Consider the following 20,991-nt stretch of genomic DNA (forward strand, 5'->3'; position numbering starts at 1 on the left):
GAATGTGAGCGACTCATGTTAAGATCTCTGATACCTCGTGAAGGGAGCTCAAGACTGTGATTCCAGCTCTGCTATTAGAAATGATCCTGAAAAGAAAAAAGGAATAAGCTTGCCAAAAAAAAAAAAAAAAAAAGCATCTCTTCTGACAAGCTCAGCTTTTAAAAGCATACATACAAGAGCTGAAACAGTGTGCATTGCCAATGAAAATGAAAAAAGGTAAAATCTCAGTTGAGATTTTTGGAATTAGTTGAAGATGTCTTTTTAAAAAATACTGAAGCCAACAAAAAAGGGTTTTATAAACCACATGTCAAGCCAATTGAAGACAAGGGGGGAGGATGACAAAAAGAATATAAGGCTTAGCCTATTACAGTTTCATTCTACTATCTTTTTTTTTTTAATCAAGAATAACCTGCACCTAGGAAAGTTAAGGGGGAAGATACACGGCAAGAAGGAAATGAAGCCCATCACAGGCACAGATATTTAAAAAGGAAATACGTATGGATATATTTATAGATACACAGATATTTAAAAAGAAAAACTGAGTATCCAGACCTGGACAGATTTCATACAGAAAGACTGTGTGGGGGGTAAATGGAACAAGACAGAAGAGAGATGAGACATGAAATTTTTATTTAAAAAAAAAAATTAAAAGATGGATTATGTAGCTTACAGATTGATAAATAATGTTGATTCTAAGTAAGATTAGACTGGATTCGTTAAAAGTCAATTTGTAATATTGGTAATAGAAATAGTGATTGTTAGCAATAAACAGGGATTCATTAGAAAGGGTCCTATCAGACTAAATCCAGGCCCCCACTCCCCCTTTTTTTTTGGATGGGATAATGGAAACGGCCAAAGAAATTACCTAGCTTGCTCCTCTGGATTTCCACAAAGCATCTGTAAGAAACCAATGGCAGTAATGTGGAGGACTGTCATACATTAGAACGCTTAGAGGTTGTGATATCGGTTCAATGACTTAATACTAAACTTCAGCTAGGATTACAGGGACTCGACGCAGAGTCCGGCACTGGCTCTCCGCAGACTGACATTTTCATCCATAAAGGTATAGAGTTGATAGCTAAGAATTTATCAATGCCATTAAGGGAGGCAAGATGGCTAATGGTGCAACGTGACAGGATTAGGGTACAGACATTTCTTAACAGATGGGAATGATGGCTTCCACCCCAGACAAAGTTTGATAAATACCAGGCCTTATTCTTGTCTCAGAGCAGAAGCACACTCTCTGCATGAGAAGTCAAGGTGTCGCTCAGTTGTAAACTCTACTTCATTATAAGGGTGAGGGTAAAAGGTACCTTGAATTAAGAGCAATTATGAACATTATTGCTAATCCTCAGAGCCAGGCTGCAGAGAAGGCATTATCCACAATTTGAGGGGAGGACACTGATGTTAAGAAGTCAAATCACTTTGCAGTAGTTCTTGCAAGAGAAGTGAAGAAGTGAGATTCAAATTAAATCTGTCTGATCTCAAAATCCATGCTCTTTCCTGCTTCAACATCTAACTTCTTATGGCAGACAGACACCTCACTGGCTTTACTTCCAACTCCCGCCTACACTGTGGTGTATTTTCTTTACTGCTATCCTCGTTCTTGAGGTCATTGAAAAATGGCCCTTTCTTTCATAATGGGAGGATAGGTTATCTTTTGGTAGGTAGTGGCATTCAATCAGGGACCAAAATAATTTACTTCAAATACCCAATTCTGTCCAACGTGCACTAGAAGAGAGGTTGGCCAACGATATCTGCAAATCAAATCCAGCCCACCGCCTGCTTTTATCTGGTCCACAAGCTAATGGTATTCACATTAATAAAAGGCTGGGGCGGAGCGGGGGAAGAGTATTTCATGACACGTAAGAATCGTATGCAATTCAAATTTCAGTGTCCATGAATAAAGTTTTATTGTAACACAGCCAAGCTTGTTCGTTTACATAGTGTCTATGACTGCTCCCAGGCTACAAAGGCAGAGGTGAAGGATTGTGACAGAGACCATCTGTGGCATTCTCATCACTACACACTGCCGTTCAACACACTCCAAATCTCAATGATGCACTTAGAATTCAACAGCATTTCAAGTGCCACACAAATTGTCACACAGACATTTTTATTATTTCTTATTATTAGTGCATATTAATCATGTAAAAAAAAAGGAAAGGAAAGCGAACTTTAAGTGTAGCACTTTTAAGGCACAGTGGACTGTGATTATCTGTCATACAATTACATGGCAAAGCATCCTGTTTATTATGCAATGACACTTGAGCTGTGTGAAAAGAATACAATTTATTGTGACATTACCAGACTAAGCGCTCATCACAGTATCCCCAGCTTACAGGAAAGCAACAGTCAGAAGAGAAAACTTACAACAGAGGATCTCATCACAACGGGAGAATTCTTTCACACATTCGAAAAAATGAGAACAAGGGGGCGACAAACCAGTTACTTCCCACGGGGCTCACTGTTAGCCAAGCAGAGCTATTTACGGATGGTGAGTTCAGGTTAATCGTATTGGATTCCAGCAGCCAGAAGGCACGCGCAGAGAAAATAAATTTGTCGAAGGCTAGCTTTTTAGGAAGGACAGGTGCTTGAAGCCTCAAAGACACCAACAGGCAACTAAAAAGCAAGGCAAATGATTTCAAGCAGCTCTCCTTAGCTTGTGATGAGCCAACAGACGTTAGCAATACTGCCCAGTTTTTGTTTACTAGAGAAGTCAGTGCTGAGCTTGAAGTGACTCAAGAATTAGTCTTTAGGAAGAGCCTCTCTAGAACAACCGTTTTAAAGAATATCTTTGAGGAACTTGGGAAAACACCAACTCAGTGCAGAATCAAGTGGACTTTGCTAAGATGTGTTGCAACAGAGGGTGGTAAAAATGTGGGCAGCAGAGACAGGTGTACCAGACAAATCCACAAAACTTGTCAACATATAAGATGCTTAAAGTCAGTGTTTATACTTTGTACCACTTGTCAGCAGGGGTTTTGTGGACTATACCTGAATCTGTCAGGTTACTGAACCAGTAGTCAGTGGTGTATTTCATTCACCCTTGTGGCCTTAGCCACCATCGCTTCCATGAAGTCGTACCAGAAACAGAAACTGAGGAACCTGATTGGCCCAGTCGTACAGCAGTTTGATGACAGCAGTAAAGTGTTACGGCGATTTATTTCAGCTCAGGACCAAGACTGCAAACTTGCTGAATGAGAATCACCTCTGCCTATTATAGATGAACCCTGAATTCTGCCTGTGCTGCAGATCTGATCATGCTTCTTAAAACTACAAGGCAGAACAGCACTTCTATGGGAAACTTACACTGCGGCAAAGTCAATATGGTGACAACTCGTGTTTAAATCATGAGTGATGTCAAGCTGCTTTATATAATTTCCCACATGGTCAGATTCAAAGGGAACAGGAGTTCCATTCCCATACTAATTTGTAGTGTATCCACTTTCCAAACCGAACCACAGTTCTGGCGGGACTTCTGGATCTCAAAATCCATGTAACTGTACGACTGAAGAACACTTACTTGACCTTCAGTTGGAAGTGACTGTACCTGCAAAGGAATGATCTACCAAAGGCCAAATATCAAGAGGGGAATCTAATGAAGTTCTGTAAGTACCTTCCAAGTGATAAATACACTCAATGAAAATCATACATGTGAGAACTGGTAACAGTATTTGATAGTGTCTATCTGCGGGAAGAAATTTTCAAAGAGGAAATATGGAAAGTCACATTACCAATCAGTATTTAACAGACGAATATTTGCCATTGATTTCAAGCCCCAGGTAAGTGAAATAGTATTCCCTCAAAATAATTCAATTCTTACCATTACTAGACTTAGATTTTTTTAAATTGTACTCAGGCATTAATATATAATTTGGATTCCATTAATAAAAAATTAGTGGAAATCTGTTTTCTTTCTAGTTACACAAGTGTTTATGAGTCTCAATTTTGCCTCTTGGCCCACAAAAAGTTTGCCAACTCTCGCTGCAGACGAGTACAGGTGTGTTTTTACATTTAAATACAATTGCAATACAATGAACCTTCCTCTGAACAACTGGTCTTTCTAGCAAAAGCATTTTCATATCCCAGTAATACTACCGGATGATACCTACTTCTTTCCTTGGTTATGATCATGTATTCTCATTAAGTCAATTTCCTAAGAAAATAACATGTGAGTCTGTATAAGATTTAGGCAGAGAAGAAACTAGTTATCCTGAACATCCACAAAGCTCTGTAACTCCACTTACTTGTAATGCTGCAGGGAAAAAGCAGCTTTTTACTCTACTAATCCAGCTCTATCACCAGCACCTTTCACGCTCGACAAAAACAAAAGCACGCCAAAGATACTGGGGACCGCCGTCTTTACCTGAGTCTAGAACATTTTTTCAAATCTTTTTACTTACTATGCATCATTTCTAAGAACATATTCAGATTAGTAGAAGTCCAGTAACAAGAACGTTTCCGAATTCAAAATGGTTAGGTTTGCCTTTCGCCTCTCCCGTTTTTCTCATCAGGACAGTGGCTGCCTGTGGGTTTTGCCTCAGTGGTGCTGGTTTGCTCTGACTTCTGGTACTAAGGCCCTTGCTTCCTCTTGGCTAAAACCCCCTGCACCTCACCTCTCAGGCCAGTGTGTCCTCTGAAGGTGGGCAAACAGCCTTCCCTTGGCCGCAGTAATTGGCTCGGCATGGGCTTGTTAACCAAGGAAGCAACCAGTGTCCGTCTTGGGGTTTTGTTAGGACTGCCAAGAGGAACTGCTGTCTTGGCTGAGGTTATGAAGACGCCAGACATCTGAAGCTGCTGGGTGGCCACTTCTCTGTCACACAGAAGAAGTGTCCCTGGCGATGAAAACAGCCCGGGAGGGGTGCAAAACAGAGACACAGGGCGATCCCGACTCTACACCAGCATCAAGCATGTGGGAAGCTGTGGCGCTTCCACCGGACTTCTCAGCAGGACGCGATGACAGACATCCCCACCGCGGGAGCCACTCACAATGCAGAGCGCGCTGGCGGATGCAGCGACTGCGTCCTTCCCATGGAATCCCCCTCTTAAATCAGCTTTTTCTACATTGGGCCTTTTGACCGTTACATTTCCTCTCCAGATCTACGGTCTCCGAATGCTAGTGCTGAGCGTGTGCTGCTTTGCCTTATCTTACCTGGGGTGTCTCTCCGTGAGCACAGCACTTTTAGCACCATTTTGGAAAACTCCTCTGATGGTTCCTGGCACAGGATCAGCTGTGAAAGGCTGTCCCAGGTAGATGCCCTCCGTCTGCAATGATAAAGTCGTTCACTGAAAAGTGGATTAATCGTGTTTCGTCTCTGTGCACACCCAAGTATGACTTCATTTTTTACGAGGGATAAAATGATCCTGCTTCTTTTCCTGGCTTTATTAGTGGCATTAGATTTAATTAAGTGCTCTATTAAATGGTTCAGGGAAATATAAAAGGCTTTTTCTTGAACTGTGACTAAAGAAAGCCCAGCTACTTCCTGGTATGTACTCTTTGCGACGGGGCTCCCAGAGAGCAAAATCCCAACAGAAACACAAAACACAAAAGCATATTCCTTTAGCTCGGCTTCTCACGTACACAAAATTCAACGAACCGGATTTTTGAAGTTCCTGTCTCGGGTTAATACGAGTAGCATCACTTCACCCGTGATCAGAGGAAGGGGGAAAAAGCGAGTTTAAAAAAACTACTTTATTTTTTATTTCTTTTTCAGTTACATACTTTTAAACAGGGATGTATTTCATTATTCAGACATTCAGGCAATGTTGACTTCATTAGTGTTGACAGAAAAGAAGCATAAAAATGCAAAACATTGTTGGCTTAACCTGAACATACCTGCGTTACCTATTACTGACCAGTTTGTGTTGCCAAAAGACTTATTCCTTGGCATTAAAATGGAGCACTTAAAAATATTGCTAAAAAGCAAATGTCTACACACTGGTCTTTGCAGCAAATAAGGGTATTTATACTTTTAAAATATTTTAAGTCCATAATTGGATTAATATACACACCTTCTTATGTATAAGGAGTTCAGATCATATAAACACTGTACAGTCCAAAAACCCTACTGAGAATAAAACTAAATAGGCTTATGATAAGAAATACAGATATCGCATGTATTTACAAATATCATAGACACACAAATTTGGTCAAATACTGTAAAGAAAAAAAGTGGTTTCACATTATAATGGCCAAAACATCCATCTACCTTGCTCAAGGCAAACAAAAAATGAAAACTCAGTATGTAACTCCTGTCGTTTAAGACATCCTGACAGTATACAAACAGAATGGAAACTGCTGACCAAATTATATAGCAAATGTCTTCTAGGCTGAGCGTGGGCCTTTAAAATCAAGAACTTGAAAAGACCATTGAGACGATTCAGAGCAACGGTGATAAACAATGTCCTGATTTGCAGTATTCATATGGGCGCCTAATTCATCAAAAAGCAACACGCTGAACTTTTTGGCTAATAAGAAAAATAAGTTACAAAGTACAATTAAATCCCTGCAAATGCAATAATGAAGTCAAAAATGTAATTTATTTCCTTTAATTACACATTTCAAATGTTACCTTGAGACAACAAAAATAAATAAGCACGCCAGAAGGCATGCACTTAAAGACAAAGAAAGGGCTACGTGGAAAGAGCAAATAACAATCTTATCAATGACAGGTGAATGCGAGATTTGGAAAAACTCGTTCTCTTTCTAGCCAGTCTTTTTGTCTTAACTCTTCTTGAAGAATCTGGCTTGTAGAATGAGACCAAAGAATACCTGTGTCTTTATGGCTTCAAACAAACTAGACTTAAAGAGTGGCATGGGTTTCCTTTTTCTTTACAGAACTGTTACTTTGTTCATATCCAGGCACTTCAAAAGACTATGGAGGCAAAGCACCTGACCCATCCTTTCCAAAATAGTTTTCGATCATCAAAATTACACTAAAAAGTAGGAAAATTCCAGAGAACCAGCAAAGTTGAATACAAGAGACTAATGTGCACAGAGAGCAAGAGAGTGACCCAGTTTTTATTGCTGGGGGTCTTTTCTTTTTCTTCTTCTTTTTTTTTAATCAAAAAGCAAATAATTAATAGACACCACTGCATGGCACATCCAAAATTTTCTGCTTAGGGAGAATGTAATCATTCAGCAGTAGGTTTCAGTGGGATCTCCTCAGACTTCAACCTTACACATTGCAATGAGATTCACATTGATTTCTTCTCCTTAGTGTATTTAAAACAAAAACAAAAAAAACTCCAACATATTTCATTTCTCAAAGTATTCATTTCTTGCTGTCTAACATACATTATTATCTGGAAGCATAAAGTTACATTATACAAATATTTTGCTTTTTTTTTTTTTTTTTTTTTTTTTTAAAAAAGCGCTTCTGCCACTTGAGCAACACTGTACTTGGCGTCGTGGGGCCACAAAAGCAGAGCTCCTACCTAGCGTGATTCGTTCAACTGCTACCATCTGCTGAACCCATAGAGCTTTTCCCTCAGTACCTCTGGGCAGTGACTGTACCATGATTTCACAGAGAGAATGTTAGTATGACTCATGAATAGCAGTACCATCAGTAATACTGAAATCAATGCAGATGTCACACAAGAAATGAACTTCTCACAAAATAACTTCTTTTACATATTTGGGCGACTGCGTCTTCTCTGTTGCATTATTCCATTGGGGAGAAAACTCCTGCTTGATTATGCTCTTACAGAAGTTATAAAAAAACCAGATCAGGCATGTGACTGATACTGAAGACACTGTACTGCTTTCTACAATAGGAGGAGAGCTTCTGGAAAATGTCCTCAGAACGGTATCCGTCAGTACCACCTCCTTGGTCCGTTCCATTCATTGATGGGCAAAGCACTCATGTTTGGACAAAACTTTAAAGCTTCCATAAAAGTTAAATTAGAAAAAAATATGAATGTAAGACAACCACAAAATGAAGTATGAAAGTATGACATTTTGTTTCTAAGAGTGAGTCCTCGAAAATGTATGTGGTCACTACAGAGATGATTTTAATCACAAGACAGCAGATGAACACGTAAGTAACTCCCCATGATCTGTCTGTGTCCAGAGTCATTTGTGACGCTGTATGGTTTTCCTTTTCCTTCGTTTGAAAAAACAGCAGCACCTGCAGACGGAGGGAAACACTTCTTGTATTATAAAGGTACTAGAGGGTCACAGAGTAAAGGCTGAGTTTAGCGTATTAATTTCAATGATCGTAAAAAGCAACAGGCTAATGCAAGATACACGATGAACATGCCAGGGAAGCAAATATATTAGTGAACCTAGGGCAGAGTTATTACTACTGCGGAACCAACGTGCCTTTTAGAAGATAGGCAGACAGTCTATAGGCAACATTACAAGAAGCCACTAAATTGGAAAGGCTCTGCATCAAGACTCACTGAGCAACTAGAGAATTCTGAATGCTCACTGACCCACCATCTTTTACTCTGAATACTTATTAACCTCTGGCAGGGGCGTGCTTTATAAAATTCATCTTACACGTTCTCTCCCTTTATTCCTGATATTTGTATATGATTATTAAAGTCACTGTCAGAAAAGCAATAATGATCCTAATACTGAGGATATGGTTTTCGCCAAGAATGAGATTCCAAGAAGAAAAAGAGAAAGCCCAAACAGACTCTCTTCAACAAACCTTCTCCACCACATTTACGAACTGGAAGAGAGAAAAGGCATTAACTAACATGTCAAGACAGGCACTTTTTAATTCTTTAAGGGTCAAGGTCAAACCGATCCTAAGTTAATTAAAGTAAAAGCTGCGCTTAACATTAAAAATAGCATAATCAAGGTGATTTAATTCTGCAGTCTATGAGGGGAAAGCATACGGAGTTTCATTCTTAAGTTAAAAAAAAAAAAAATCTAGAGATGATGCCTAAGAGACCTGATTTTTTCCATTTTAAGTTCTCCTAGTCATGAAAAGATGAAACACACGCAGCACGTGGGGAGTGATGGTGAAGCTGGTACCAACTCACAGGTAGAGGAGAATCACTGAGCAGAAACTCACACCAAAATATATACACATGCATACATCTATTCTAAAAGTCCGGCATTCCTTCAAAAACAGGTCTGGCTCTTCTCCCCTTCCACACTTAAGGGAAAGTCCCTCTCTCAAAACGTGACGAAGACAGGCGACACACAGAGGCTCTCTCCTCTTTTCCATCAGAGTCTAATGTGTGTGCATATGTAAATCCTGTCTGTAATTAAAGAAATATCTATATACGTGGGGATTCAATCAACAAAATGCAGCCAATTCAAAGCTTGTAGAGAACGTGACCTTCTAACAATGTTCCTCTAATTCTTACCAGCCCGCCTGCAAAGAAGGATATTAAATGAGTAATTTCAAGCTAAGCATAAAGACCACCCTAGCTTCAAGTGTCCTCTCCAGCAAAAGACTGTGGAAGATGAAATAACTGTTAGATACCTTTTATGTCTTTCTGTGAAAGAAATGTAAACAGAAACCCAGCCTGTCCATCTAAATTACATAATCTCTCCACCCACATTATCATCAGTCCAAAGTAATTTCAGACCATTTATTGTGATTTATGCTATGACTATGAAATCACTGTGGGGCATTCGAAACCAAATTACATGACTGGATTTTTTAACCCCATTCAAACAGCACAGAATGATTAGACCATGGAGTGTGAATAAGTCAAACCTTTATATGTCAGCTGCCACAGACGCAACTGGAATCTGTGCAGTTATCAATCGTTATGATTTTTACTCTTACTATGGTGATCACCAGAACAACCCGAAACAAATTATTCAATCAAGGGCCTTGAAGAGAGCTACTTCTGTGAAAGAAGCCTCTGGGTACAATAGCTTTTTCTGGATTTATAAAAACAAGTCAACTTTACTTACTTTAGTTACTTTACAACTAACTGTCAGTTACCTAAATACTTTCTCAAATCTGTTATATAAATTTTCTAAAACAGTGAAACAAAATATTATTTAACTCAGATTTTAAGAGATGAAGACCATTGTTCAAAAAAAAGGAAACCTTTCAATAAAAGGATAGTCATAAAATGTTCACATTGTAAAAAAAAAAAATTAATTGGTATTTAGAAGAAACAGGCCAAATATTTAGAATATTAAATTTAAGAATATGACCACATTTTAATGGAAATTTGTTATTTAATACAAAATTCTATTAATAATGTTCACTGTTTCCAACTACTGTATTTGTGTCTTTAAATTTGAAACTACAATCTTTTAAGTTTTTCTGCTGAAAAGGTGTTTTAATAAGTGTTTATTAAAAAGTGTTTCAGGGGCGCCTGGGTGGCTCAGTGGGTTAAAGCTTCTGCCTTCAGCTCAGGTCATGATCCCAGGGTCCTGAGATCGAGCCCCGCATCGGGCTCTCTGCTCATTGGGGAGCCTGCTTCCTCCTCTCTCTCTCTCTGCCTGCCTCTCTGCCTACTCGTGATCTCTGTCTGTCAAATAAATAAATAAAATCCTTTTTTTTTTAAGTGTTTTAATAAGCCTTTTGGAACAGGGAATTTAATGTAATACATGTTTTGATCAACAAGTTCCAGATTTTCCACACTTATGTTAGCAATTCACCTTGTCTGGCTTATTTTTCTAGTATCATCAATCTGCTTTCCAACTCAAGACAGGTAGTCTGTCCTATTTCTTAGGTCATCTTTCCTTCAATTCTGTATTATTTAACACAGAAAAGCAGTCTAAGCATTTACCTGAGACTAAATAAAACTTTCAAATGAACCATGAGTATAGAAGCCTTTTAATTAAAAGGCCACCTTAAAAAAGACATCTATTTGTTAGAAATAAACCCACCAAATAAAGAGTACATACACCCTTGAAACAGATTTGACAGAGAAGCTGGCATGCTATTAAATGGACAACCACCAGAGGGCAGCATTGCTCTAAGCAATACAAATGCATCCACATAAAGGAGAGATGCTCTCAAAATAGACTATAGTTATCAAAAGAAGAAAATTGTGGCTGGTTTCTTAAAACTCATTACCAAAGCAGGTGATTTACAGCCTGTGATTCAGAAATCATACCAACTGTCCTCCATCTAAAGCAAGGCTGCTTCCACATGGCCATTGTGTCACATGACCCTTTTACGCTCCTCTCAGTCCTCAGACTAATATGAATTTATCTTATTTATTTACTGATTATCTCCTCCACATAAAAAATAAGCTTCGTAAGGGCTTTTGCACAGATCCATCCCACAAACGGGCACACATTTGGGACTCATTTAATATATACTGAATAAATGGATGATTTGCTTCCTAAGTGCAACTCCTAGAGTAAGAACCTAGTCAAAAGGTTCTTACTACATTATACCCCATGTTCTAAAGCTGGAGTTCTTACCTCGGGCCCACAAGCCCTAGGGAAATCTCACAAAATGCAGATCTGAGAGCCTGTGGAAGCATTCCTAGAGAAAATCAGTTTGCATCCGATTCTTACAGGAGTCTAAACCTCAGAAGCCCTGCTCTGCCGACGTGCACCTGTCAGGCCTCCCCTCCGGCTTCTCCATTTCCAGCGAGTCCCAGTCCCAGGAGCTGTGAGCTGAGCACTGCACATCCCGAGGGCCCACCACGTCATCAACTTACATGAATGTGGGCCATGTGTAAAAGGAAACAAGGTAATTCTAACATGTGGCTCAAGTCAAACGGGAACAGAAGTTATTGATAACAGTAACCAAATGATAGCAAAAGGTGCAGCAACGAGCACAGATCACTACATTCAACTAGCTGGTCTTAGAAAATCACCCACACCTTTAAAATTTTTAGACACATTTTTCTCCAAGCTGCTCAGTGGCGGCATTTACTTATTTGTTAGTCCATGCCTCATTTGGGGTCTCTTCAGATCTGGACTACTGACAACCCTGGGGAAACTAATCAAGCTGGCCAGACACTTAATCATGTTCTTCTCAGTGCTTTTCCTTCTCTTGGCTCTTTCTTGATTATGCCTATGTGTTTCCAATAAGCCGGTATGCTCTCACAAGTCAGGTTCATGCTTCTGACATGATTCTGTAGCTAGCCTAAAAGCTTTGAAGCCACAGCCCCACTTTTTTTTTTTTTTTTAAGATTTTATTTATTTATTTGAAAGAGAAAGTGAGAGAAAGAGTGCATAAGCAGAGGGGAGGGGCAGAGAGAGAGGGAGAAGCAGGCTGCTCACTGATCAGGGAGCCCAATGCAGAACTCAATCCCAGGACCTTGAGATCATGACCTGAGCCAAAGGCAAACACTTAACTGACTGAGCCACCCAGGTGTCCACCACAGCTCTGCTCCTAAATTCTTTCCAAATAAATAGTAAATCCTGTTTCTGATGAACTTGAGGGCTGTTGCTGTAAATACTGTTTAGGTGCTAAACAGGAAATCATAATGGATCAAAGTCCTCAACTATGTCAAAAACATACAGAAGAGCCGAGGCTTTTCTAAGAGATTCTGCACCATTTCCCCTTCATCCATTGCCTCTTTTCCTGCCTCTAGGATTTGACTGTCTTCCTGGATGCCTGTCTTAGACCTCCTTCTCACATACCTGAAACTGACACACGTGTCTCCATCTGGCGGAAGTTCCTATGTGTCCTTTCTCTAATGACTCACTGGCTCCACCTTCAATAGAGAGACTGCTCGAAAGGTGCTGGGCCCTACCCACCTGGGACTCCAGAGCCTTGCTTCTCCTTATCTAGGTTACTGGGCATACAAAAAACAGCTTTTAAGACATCTGTCTTTAATTCTTTGACAAAGGATTTGCCCCCTTCAAGTCTATACATGCAAATGTAACTTTGTATCTCTGGACATCTTGGTATAAAAACCCCGTAATTTATCAGTCAAGCAAGAAGAGTTCAGACAGAGGCCCAAGACCTTCCCATAACTAATCCAACTGGAAACCTGCACATCCAGCCTCATCTTCAATTTCTTCCTCTCAATCCACATGCCATTAGTCTCTCTAGTCTGAAATGACATTCAAAGTTGTCCCATCCTCTCATGCTGGCTTACTTCAGAAAGTCTTGCCTCCCTCACTGCTAAGAGCCTCTTAACAGACACCCAGGCTAAGTGTCCTCCTCTCTCCAATGCGCCATCCCAACTCACCCCCACAGAGAGATGGCCTTGCCCTCCGCCTTTTAAATCTCACCACTGTTCGCCGCAGGCTAGGGCATTAGGTCCACACGGCTCTTATAATTTGGTTCTGATCTATTTCCCTCTCCTCTTAGTCTCATCTTGCATCAAGCTGCCTTTCTAGGCAGTCAGTACTACAGAAGGGAGAGAAGGAGGGAGGATGAATCGATTTCATGTCATCTAATGAACCCCAGGAAATGACACAGGCCACAGAAGTGCTGCCAAACTATCTCAAGGCTCAATCTGATTATACCACTTCTTGGCTTAAAACCCACAGCTTGCTTGCTTGTGTTGAGAAGGATCATGTCTTTATTGTTGCTGTTGTTCACCTGCCTACTAAAGCCCTTTGCGACTGGGCACTTAGACTATCTCAGCTCCCAGGGGGATGCATTCGTGTGTATGCGCGCACGCACGCACACACACACAGTATACGAGTGGATCACTTCTCAGACCTGCCTCACTCTGTCCCTGCTCCTATGTTGTTCAGCCACTTCTCTCGGACTCCTGCACCCAACTCTTCAGCCAAGCCTGCTCACCTTGGAGAACTAGGGCAAATGTACCCTGAGCCGTGAAGATATCTCTGATCTTCCATGTTCCGGTCTCTCAAATCCAGTCACACTGTATCCTATGAGCTAATCCTTTAATAGCTGGTTTTAGACCAATGACTCTCAATCCTGGTTGCTCCTCAGAATCAGCTTACAAGCTCTTTAAAATTACTGTCAAACAGGGGCGCCTAAGTGGCCCAGTCAGTTAAGCACCTGCCTTTGGCTGGGGTCAGGATCTCCGGGTCCTGGGATCGAGCCCCACGGCAGGCTTCCAGCGAGGAGTCTGATTCTCCCTCTGCTTACTCATGCTCTATCTTTTTAGAAGTAAATAAAATCTTAAAAAAAAAAAAAAATACTGTCAACCAGACCCCAACCACAGAACAATTAAATTGGAAACTGACAGAGCTCAGCCTAAGTGTTAGCGTATTTTTGAAACTCCCCAAATGCTTGTGACTTGAAGCCAGGACTGGGGGTCACTACGTGAAAGTTACTTGTGCACTTTCTATCTTTTCTAAGAGAGTGCAGGGGCCTTGACTTTTCGTAATCAGTAACTGTTCAGTAAATGGTGGAAAGGGGACACAAAGAGAAATAAAGGTGAAAAAAGATAATTACAAACTACCTTAAAACTCTGTAACTATACCAAAGGAAGCTTTGTTTTCCTAAATTCCTGGAAGGAATAATGAGGGTGATACCCCTTGTGTCAACTGTCTTGAAAAAAATTCTTAGGCACAGTGAGGAGAGCAAAATCTCATTACTAATGAATGAGCCATTTTATATGCAGGACAAGAGAACATTTTCCATCACTTGAAAATGATATATCAAGCCCTATAAGGTACTATTCTAGGAAGCCTGCGCCTCTAAAATGTCCAATGTGAAATACATTATAATTAATGGGGTGGGGTGAAAGGGGCCTCCACCAATTACAGGTAAGAAGAAAGAGAGGGAGTTGGAAACCCATTTTGAAAGGGAATTCTTGTCAAGTTCCTAGAAAACTATAAAAAGGTGGGAGAGAGAAGAGAAGCAAGCGTAAGATGCAATTTAGGAGAAAACCACACTCACAGCCCCTCACCACAGACTAAGAAGGTATGAGGAATGCACTAACAAACTTGCAGGAATGTGAGAGTCACCCTGATAAAAGGGAAAGCAAATGCGATGTGCTGAAAGTTTTTAACCAGTGACGAGGCAGGAAAGGTGGGAGGATTTCTGTAACCCATCTGGAATCGGGCTTTACCGAAATTACAGGTTGCTATCCATGTTAAAAAACAAACAAAGAAACAAACAAAAAAACCCAGCTCTATTAAAAGAGAATTAAAGTTATCAGAAAATTAATGCTTTTAAAGTATACAATTTAGTGGTTTTTAATACATTTACATCCCTCACCACTATCAAACTTGAAACCACTTCCATCACCCCCCAAAAGAAACCAGAGAACCTAATCTACTAACAGCTTCTCCCACCCTCCTTTCCCCTGCCCTAGGCAATAACTGGATCTTTCTCCCTGTGGTGGCCTATCCTGGATATTTCACATCAACGGAATCATAGAACACATGGCCTTTTGTGCGGGGCTTCTTTCACTTAGCATGTTTTCCACCTCATTATTTTACACTGTTGAGTAATACTCCACTGTATAGATACACCAAATGATTCAGTCGTAATCATTTAGTAGTAAGTCACTGAGGCCTACTGTTTTGGGTACCCGGGATCTGAAGATGAAAAGGCCTTGCATACAAGAAATTCAAAAAGTTTCACGAAGTGGGACAGAGCTAAGGAGGATAACATACCAACGGCAGACTTAAGGAACCCAGGGAGTATAGGGTTCGGAACAGAAAACGGGGCAGGGCAAGAGAGGCAGGGGTTGGACTACAAGAGGCACGAAGGGCCGTGGGCCGCACCAAGGAATCTGGACTCGAGGCTCCAGGCTATGGAGGACCTCTCCTTCAGGAACAGCTTTACCACCACATGTGCTTTTTTCTCATCTTCCAACACCTATGATGAGAAACCCAAGCCCACAAACACCCACACCATCCCAACTAAATAAATCAGTATGCCATTCTGCAAAGCCACCTCCACAAAGCATTCCCTGATCAGCCTGTCCGTCAGTCATCTTGCTCCTTAGATCTCAAATGTTTTTTCCTACCTTTCCATGGTAGTTACCATATGCAAATTATGAACGAGTACTAAGACACAGCCACCTTCTCTATGGTGTGCCATCTACTGAAGGGTTGGGGCAGGTTCAGACTATTGGTGAAATCCAGGTGGCATAAGTGGGGGTCCGAAAAAATGGGAAAAGGGAACGGAGTTGGCTCAAAGCAGGTGTCCAGGACAAAATGGACACAGAAGAGCCAGTCTCAGCAAAGAGTCGGGGTATGGAAGTAAAAACAGGGGACACCTGCTGGAAGGACAAGGCTGAGGAGAACAAAGACTGGAGAGGTCATTGGCAGCGGGGAGACAAACAGGGTGGGACTAGCTCCCAAGCACCTGCCATGTGCAGTACTTTATCACAGTTAATTTCCTCAATGACTTGCGGAGCGGATATTATGATCCTCAGTTTAGAGAAAGAAACCAAGCTTGAAGAAGGTAACTCTAAGTGGAGGAAGCAGGGTTCTTCAACCCACGCTGGGTACACAGGACGTGCACGCCCTGCTCGGCCACATCACTCTGGGAACTCCGCGTACAACTGCACAAGCAGACATCAATGGTGGTATTTGCTCTCACTGTAAAAATGCCCGAGTACAGAGCTGATTGATTACATCCTCAAATCCACTAGGTCACGCTGTCAATAAATTCCACAAAGTGATAAAAATGGATATTTGACCACTGCTCTTTAAAGAGAAATCTCCCCAACAAAAGTCTCTGCATCTTACGGGCCCGCAAATGAGCATTATTTTGGAATTTATGTAAAGTTTCTTTTGGATAGGAGTAGAATGTTCCAAAGTGTGCTAATAAGCAAAGCAACTTTCTCTGTTCACTCCCAGGCTCACTCAAGATTTGTCCTGAAACTGAGAGGAACAATATGGAACGTGGCATTTCAACTCGAGGCAGATACCAGAGAGGAGCTTAAATCCAACACTGACTCGACTTAAGAGGAATCTTTTTGACACAGTATCTGCAATGAGCAGGACCTTCTTAGGTGAGGACTTCTGTAGCGCTCTCTCACTACCGTTAATCCTGAGTTTATCAGCGTACCCCACGTGCACTCAATTGCGATGCAAGTAATCAATGAAATACTCTCTCAGTGATACTATCGGGGTGGGTGGGGGTGAAGGACCTGCTGTGTGTATTTAATCATCTTTCCAACAGGGAAAAAGAGAGCTTAAAACTCAAAAACCTTTCTATTTCGAATAGCAAACGAAGCCTCTGGGTTACAGAACAAACGCACGAGCACAAGCAGAGTGGGCGTTAACCAGCGACTCACTTAAAAGGTGCCCCCAAATCTATGTCAGTTGAACAAAAAGAAAAAAGGTGCAGCAGGCAAAAGAGCTCCTCAAACAATTATTTTTTGCTTTTCAGACCTAATGTAAATGACACCAAATATTTTTGAACAACTTCGACCAACTGTAATTTCTAGGTTGAAAGTTTTTGGTTGTTTTTTTTTTTTTAAGCGCAAAATGATGCTAAATCTTCGAAATTACAGTCAAGGGAGCTATTTCTGCCTGCCTACACTTGAAAACTCACCACATGTTCAACACTTTCTGGCAGCTATACACAAAAACAAAAACAAAAAACAAAAAAGGAGAGAGAGAGAGAAGGAAAGGGAGGGAGAGAAAGAGAGAGAGAGAAATCATCAGATGTAGCCCACAATGAAAAATCACATTGTTTTTATGCTTACTTTTTTTCCCAAGAAGCATTATCATTTACATTCACAGAAAAACTACTTTAAAACTAATAATTATGCATGCAGCATACTATAAAATTAATATTTATTCTTTTTTTTTCAGATAAACAATGCATACTTTTTATTTTTTTTAATTTTATTTTTTAGTGTCCCCAAATTCATTATTCTTACCAAAAAAACTGAGCATCTACCCTACCAAAATAATTTTCATGCATCAATACTCCTATAAACAAAAAGCCAAAACTGCACTGTTACTTCTAAGAAATTGAGCCCAGTTTTTAAATAATTATTTTTGTATTACAAAATATATACTGAAACACAGCGCTACTTTATATGAAGTGGTCGACTGAAAATATCACTTGTTTTGCATGCACCAATTCCCTGAAAAAACTTCCTGGGATAACTGTACATGACTATAAATCTCAAACATGCACAACTGAAGCACAAAAAGCTACTAAAAAAGTCAAGCAAGTACATACTTGGTTTCATCCATCACTTCTACTTCCGTAGGGGCTGTAATGGGTGCATTGGAACGTCCTGCAGTAGGGTCATCTGTGTTCAACTCTCCATTTGTAGAGCTTACAACCTGCCAAAAAGAAGAAAATATATATATATACAAAGTAACAGGTTATATACAATGATAAATATTAAGGTAAAATTAAGGTTAATTTAGAAAGTTAATATGCAGAACATAAAACAATTAGTATGTAGTTGAGCTGTTTGTAACTGAATATAGTAACAGGTCTAATATTTTATTAAAATTCAAGGTCATCCAATATTTGCCTTTCAACTTCCTTTTCATCTTGAAATTTCTGTCTTGTCTCTTTCCCTCTGCTGTGTAAGACTAACTCCTACACTTTGGTGTCAAATCAGCTCCCCAAGGTGTGCCCATCTTGCATTGGCACCTTACTACGTCACGAATTATCTCCCATGCAAACTTCAATCCTGCTCCTTCCGACGGATTTCGGTGTGTAACCAACCTCCTATCTCCCTCTCATACTGCTCATTTGTCTACCCATTTGTTCACGCTCAGATCCTGGAATCACAGTGATTCCTCTCTTTGACTGAAACCCCACACCTCGTCTGTCAGCAGGGCTGATTAAATTCCACCCTCAAAACTCATCCCCAATCTAATCAGTTCTCCCACTTGTATTATTACCAGGACTTTAGTTCAAGCCACCATGATCTCTTGTGTGAATAAGAGCAACAAACTGTAAACTGGTCTTCTGCTTTCACCTGCCCCCGCCCTCCATGAATGTACTGTCCACACAACAACCAGAGCGCTCATTTTAAGACAGAAATTAGACCATGTATAATTAACCTGCTCAAATCTCTCCAAGTATCAACTTCCCATTTCACTTAAAATAAAGATCCATATTCTTGCCCCAATTTACAAAGCCCCACAATATCTGGATTCTGCCCACCCCTCCAATCCCATACTACCTTCTCTGATGATCACTAGCCTCCACCCAGTACGTCAAACTTATTCCCACCGTAAAATCTTGGCATTACCTATACCCGATGCCTGAACTAACTCTCTTCCCGCTGACTGGCTATATTCTTCTCTTTTAGATTCTCAGAGAACATCTCAAAAGCAGTCCTTTTCCATCATACAATCTGAGACTTCCATACAGGACATCCTATGGCATGTTATACTCTACTGTTAACTCTTTGTATGGCATTTATCCAGATAGTTTTCTGGACTGTGTTTCTTGACACCCACTCTCGCCTACTCCTGCTCCATGACAGCAAGGACTTTGTACTATTCCCCCACCGTCTCTCCCTACTAACCCTGGCAGAAAACAGGCAATCAATAAATATTTGTTGAAATAAATGAATGCATGCATGAGTGAAATCCTAAAACAAAATAAAAATCATAGCAAAATTCCCACATTCTCCCAAATCCTCTTTGTCCAATAAAGTCACCTCACTGTCCTATTTCTTGCTTTCCCCTCAACTTCTCAAAACAACAGTCTTAACTTAACACCTGCATTTTTATAAAATTTTCCACTCATTTATTCCTTAATCCCTTGCAATCTGTACTCTGTCGCTACATCGGAATTCTAAGTAAGCATACTCTTGCAGGTTACCAACATTTCCTAGAAAAATATATTTGGTGGCCTTTGCTTTCTCCTCATTTTCCTGTACATTTCTGTATCACTTAGCACCAGCTGATACTCTGGAGGAGACGGGTCTAGAAACAACGCCTAGCTCTAACGCTCACCCACCGTGTGACCCGGGAAAGATACCGCATCGCGCTAAACCTCGGCGTTCTCAACCAGGAAACGGCAAACGGTAGTACCCGTTGAACAAGACTGAGAGGAAGAAACAGAAATCAGTGTGTAAAGGGCAGTGACTGGGCTATTCTAAGAGCTCCAGGAATTGTCGCCCTTGTTCCTCAGCCAGTTTTGCCCGCATTCAGGGCTTCAGCTACAGCCTCTACATAAAGGACTTGCTGAGCCCCACCGCTCACCCACATGCCCACCTAGGCCACATGTGGTACCTCAAACTCATTACTTCCAAAACCGAATTCCTCATACTCCTCTCAAATGTGTCACTCCTCCTATCTATGGTTCCAATTCCTAGTAAACCCTACCATGTTCCCAGACCTCCAGGCTCAAAACGTAACAATCAGCTCTGCTGCTTTCCCTATCTGAGCTCATCATAAGGGAAAAAAAAAATGCTAATATATCAAAAGCCTGGAGAGCAGACTGACAGCTGAATACTAGACTTAACAGGTCCATCTACAGAACCCCATTTTACTGAAACCTAACTAATTCTGACATTCTTACTGAGAGGCCACAATGTGCCAGGCACTGTCCTGGGAACCTAGAAAACCACAAGAAAAACACCCTGGTCCTTGTGGGCCTGATATTCCAGTGCACAGAAACAGGCCTCTCACCCCACAACTCCAAGAAAAGTCACTAGAAGTCAACCAACAAATCTAGATGAATGTAGGATTATAGAGGCTGAGTTATCTGTACCCCATGAACAAGTACTTAGAAATAAACACTGCAAATGTGCCCACAGCTGAAAACACACAGAACGGCCTTGATCCTTGTCAGAGCAACCAGGCCAACAAGAGTAATACCCCTGGGTCTCAGTCTGCTGCTCTGCTTCCTCCTTTCTGCCATTCTACTGAGTTCCATGTCAATTTTTTCTCTTTATTTCTCCCTCTTTCTGAAAACATTTAACAATCATTATTGGTTCTAATTATCAAACTTAATTTGGTTCTTTATTCTTAATTTTTAAAATGTCAGCACTCCTCCACTGTTTTGGAAAGGAGCTACAAAGCAGGATTCTTATCTTATACTTTTGTATTCGCCACTATCTGTAATTAGCAGAATGCTTTGCATGCAGAAGATAAACAGCTCATGCAACAATTTCCATTGCTCTTCCCTCAACATGATATTCACAGGTTTCTTTTCCTCCTTCGAGTTCAGTGGCCCAAGAGAGCTGGAGGGACCCCATCTCAAACTACAGGCAGCTCCTTGAACA

At 40.7% G+C, this 20,991-nt stretch overlaps 1 protein-coding gene across 5 annotated transcripts in view; it reads right to left on the reverse strand.

Annotated features, from left to right (window-relative positions):
- Positions 1-6,524: 6,524 nt before the first annotated feature.
- LOC111148387 (casein kinase 1 gamma 3) overlaps positions 6,525-20,991 on the reverse strand; it is a 110,354-nt gene continuing 95,887 nt past the window's right edge. For 3 of the 5 annotated variants that reach the window (XM_022504898.1, XM_022504896.1, XM_022504897.1), the window contains 3 exons: positions 17,973-18,079; positions 17,334-17,357; positions 6,525-8,132 (listed from right to left, as the gene is read on the reverse strand). In XM_022504898.1, the coding sequence (XP_022360606.1) occupies positions 8,078-8,132; positions 17,334-17,357; positions 17,973-18,079 (186 nt within the window). In that variant the 3' untranslated portion in view covers positions 6,525-8,077. The remainder of the gene's footprint in view (positions 8,133-17,333; positions 17,358-17,972; positions 18,080-20,991) is intronic. The other 2 variants (XM_022504901.1, XM_022504900.1) reach the window with 1 other exon arrangement.

This window comes from Enhydra lutris, unplaced genomic scaffold (assembly GCF_002288905.1).
Source record: "Enhydra lutris kenyoni isolate GAN:26980312 unplaced genomic scaffold, ASM228890v2 scaffoldscaffold19, whole genome shotgun sequence".
NCBI classification, from domain to species: Eukaryota; Metazoa; Chordata; class Mammalia; order Carnivora; family Mustelidae; genus Enhydra; species Enhydra lutris.